This window comes from Sinocyclocheilus anshuiensis, unplaced genomic scaffold, assembly GCF_001515605.1.
Source record: "Sinocyclocheilus anshuiensis isolate Anshui unplaced genomic scaffold, SAMN03320099.WGS_v1.1 scaffold525, whole genome shotgun sequence".
Lineage (NCBI taxonomy): Eukaryota > Metazoa > Chordata > Actinopteri > Cypriniformes > Cyprinidae > Sinocyclocheilus > Sinocyclocheilus anshuiensis.
Genome location: NW_015539840.1, coordinates 43,140 through 44,129, shown reverse-complemented (window position 1 = coordinate 44,129; position 990 = coordinate 43,140). Strand labels below are relative to the sequence as shown.

The 990-nt window shown below is 33.6% G+C and overlaps 1 protein-coding gene across 1 annotated transcript in view; it reads right to left on the bottom strand.

Moving 5' to 3' along the window:
• Positions 1 to 392: 392 nt before the first annotated feature.
• Positions 393 to 990, bottom strand: part of LOC107684457 (uncharacterized) — a 10,353-nt gene continuing 9,755 nt past the window's right edge. Inside the window, exons 5-6 of the mRNA XM_016480707.1 lie at positions 559 to 694; positions 393 to 470 (exon numbers count right to left, since the gene is read on the bottom strand). Of these exons, the coding sequence (XP_016336193.1) occupies positions 415 to 470; positions 559 to 694 (192 nt within the window). The 3' untranslated portion in view covers positions 393 to 414. The remainder of the gene's footprint in view (positions 471 to 558; positions 695 to 990) is intronic.

Here is a 990-nt window from a genome sequence, read left to right as displayed (position 1 = left end):
TGATAATTAACAGACACGTGTAGCATGCATCATCAGTTAAAATGGACTATTACAACATTTAAAAAGCTTTCTGTAAAAAATTAAATGCAGTGATTAGATGAATCAAGATTAGAACAATACCATGCATCATGCATCATCAGTTAACATGGACTATTACAACATTTAAAAAGCTTTCTGTAAAAAGTTCAATGCAATGATTAGATGAATCAAGATTAGAACATTACCATGCATTTCTATTAGGATTTCTGTAATAATTATTCATGGTTATTAAAAGCACTTCTGTTGATCTCTGTATTTAATATTATATTTAAAGCATTCAGTACATGGAGCAAATATCGACGTAAGCTGTATAAATATCATCATATCATCAAGATGAAGATAAATCTTGTTGTAATCTGTTATTTGTAGAGTATTTTACTCTAATATTGTATTCATCTCTATTTCCTCTCGGTGCTGCAAGTCCTTCCTCCCTGCAAAATAATTCAACACAAAAGCATTTACTGGGCTCTCATGAATGCAGATCGTTCCAGATCAATGTGAATCATCTCAAAAACTCACCAGCTCTTCTTGCACAGATGATCTGAAGAAGAATCACAGTAGGAGCAGCAAACGCTGCAAACTCAACAATAATCACAATCACTGCAGGACAGATGAGAGACACAATCAAGAGAAAACAGAGACTCAGTCTGTGAAACTGGGAATGAAATCAAAGCTATGAAACGATGAACAATGTAAAGAGTGTGATACCTCTGAATAATAACCCAGCAGTCATACTGACTTCAGTTTCTGCTGGATCTGTGATCATGTCTGTTAGTTAAATTCAGAGGTGGACAAAGTACAAAACTCCATTACTTGACTCTAAAGTACTGATACTGCTGGTCAAATATTACTCCATTACAAGTGAAAGTTATAAAGACAGATAGTTACTTAAGTAAAAGTCACAAGTTTCCATAAAAAATACCACTCAAGTAATGTACAGATACTGACAGT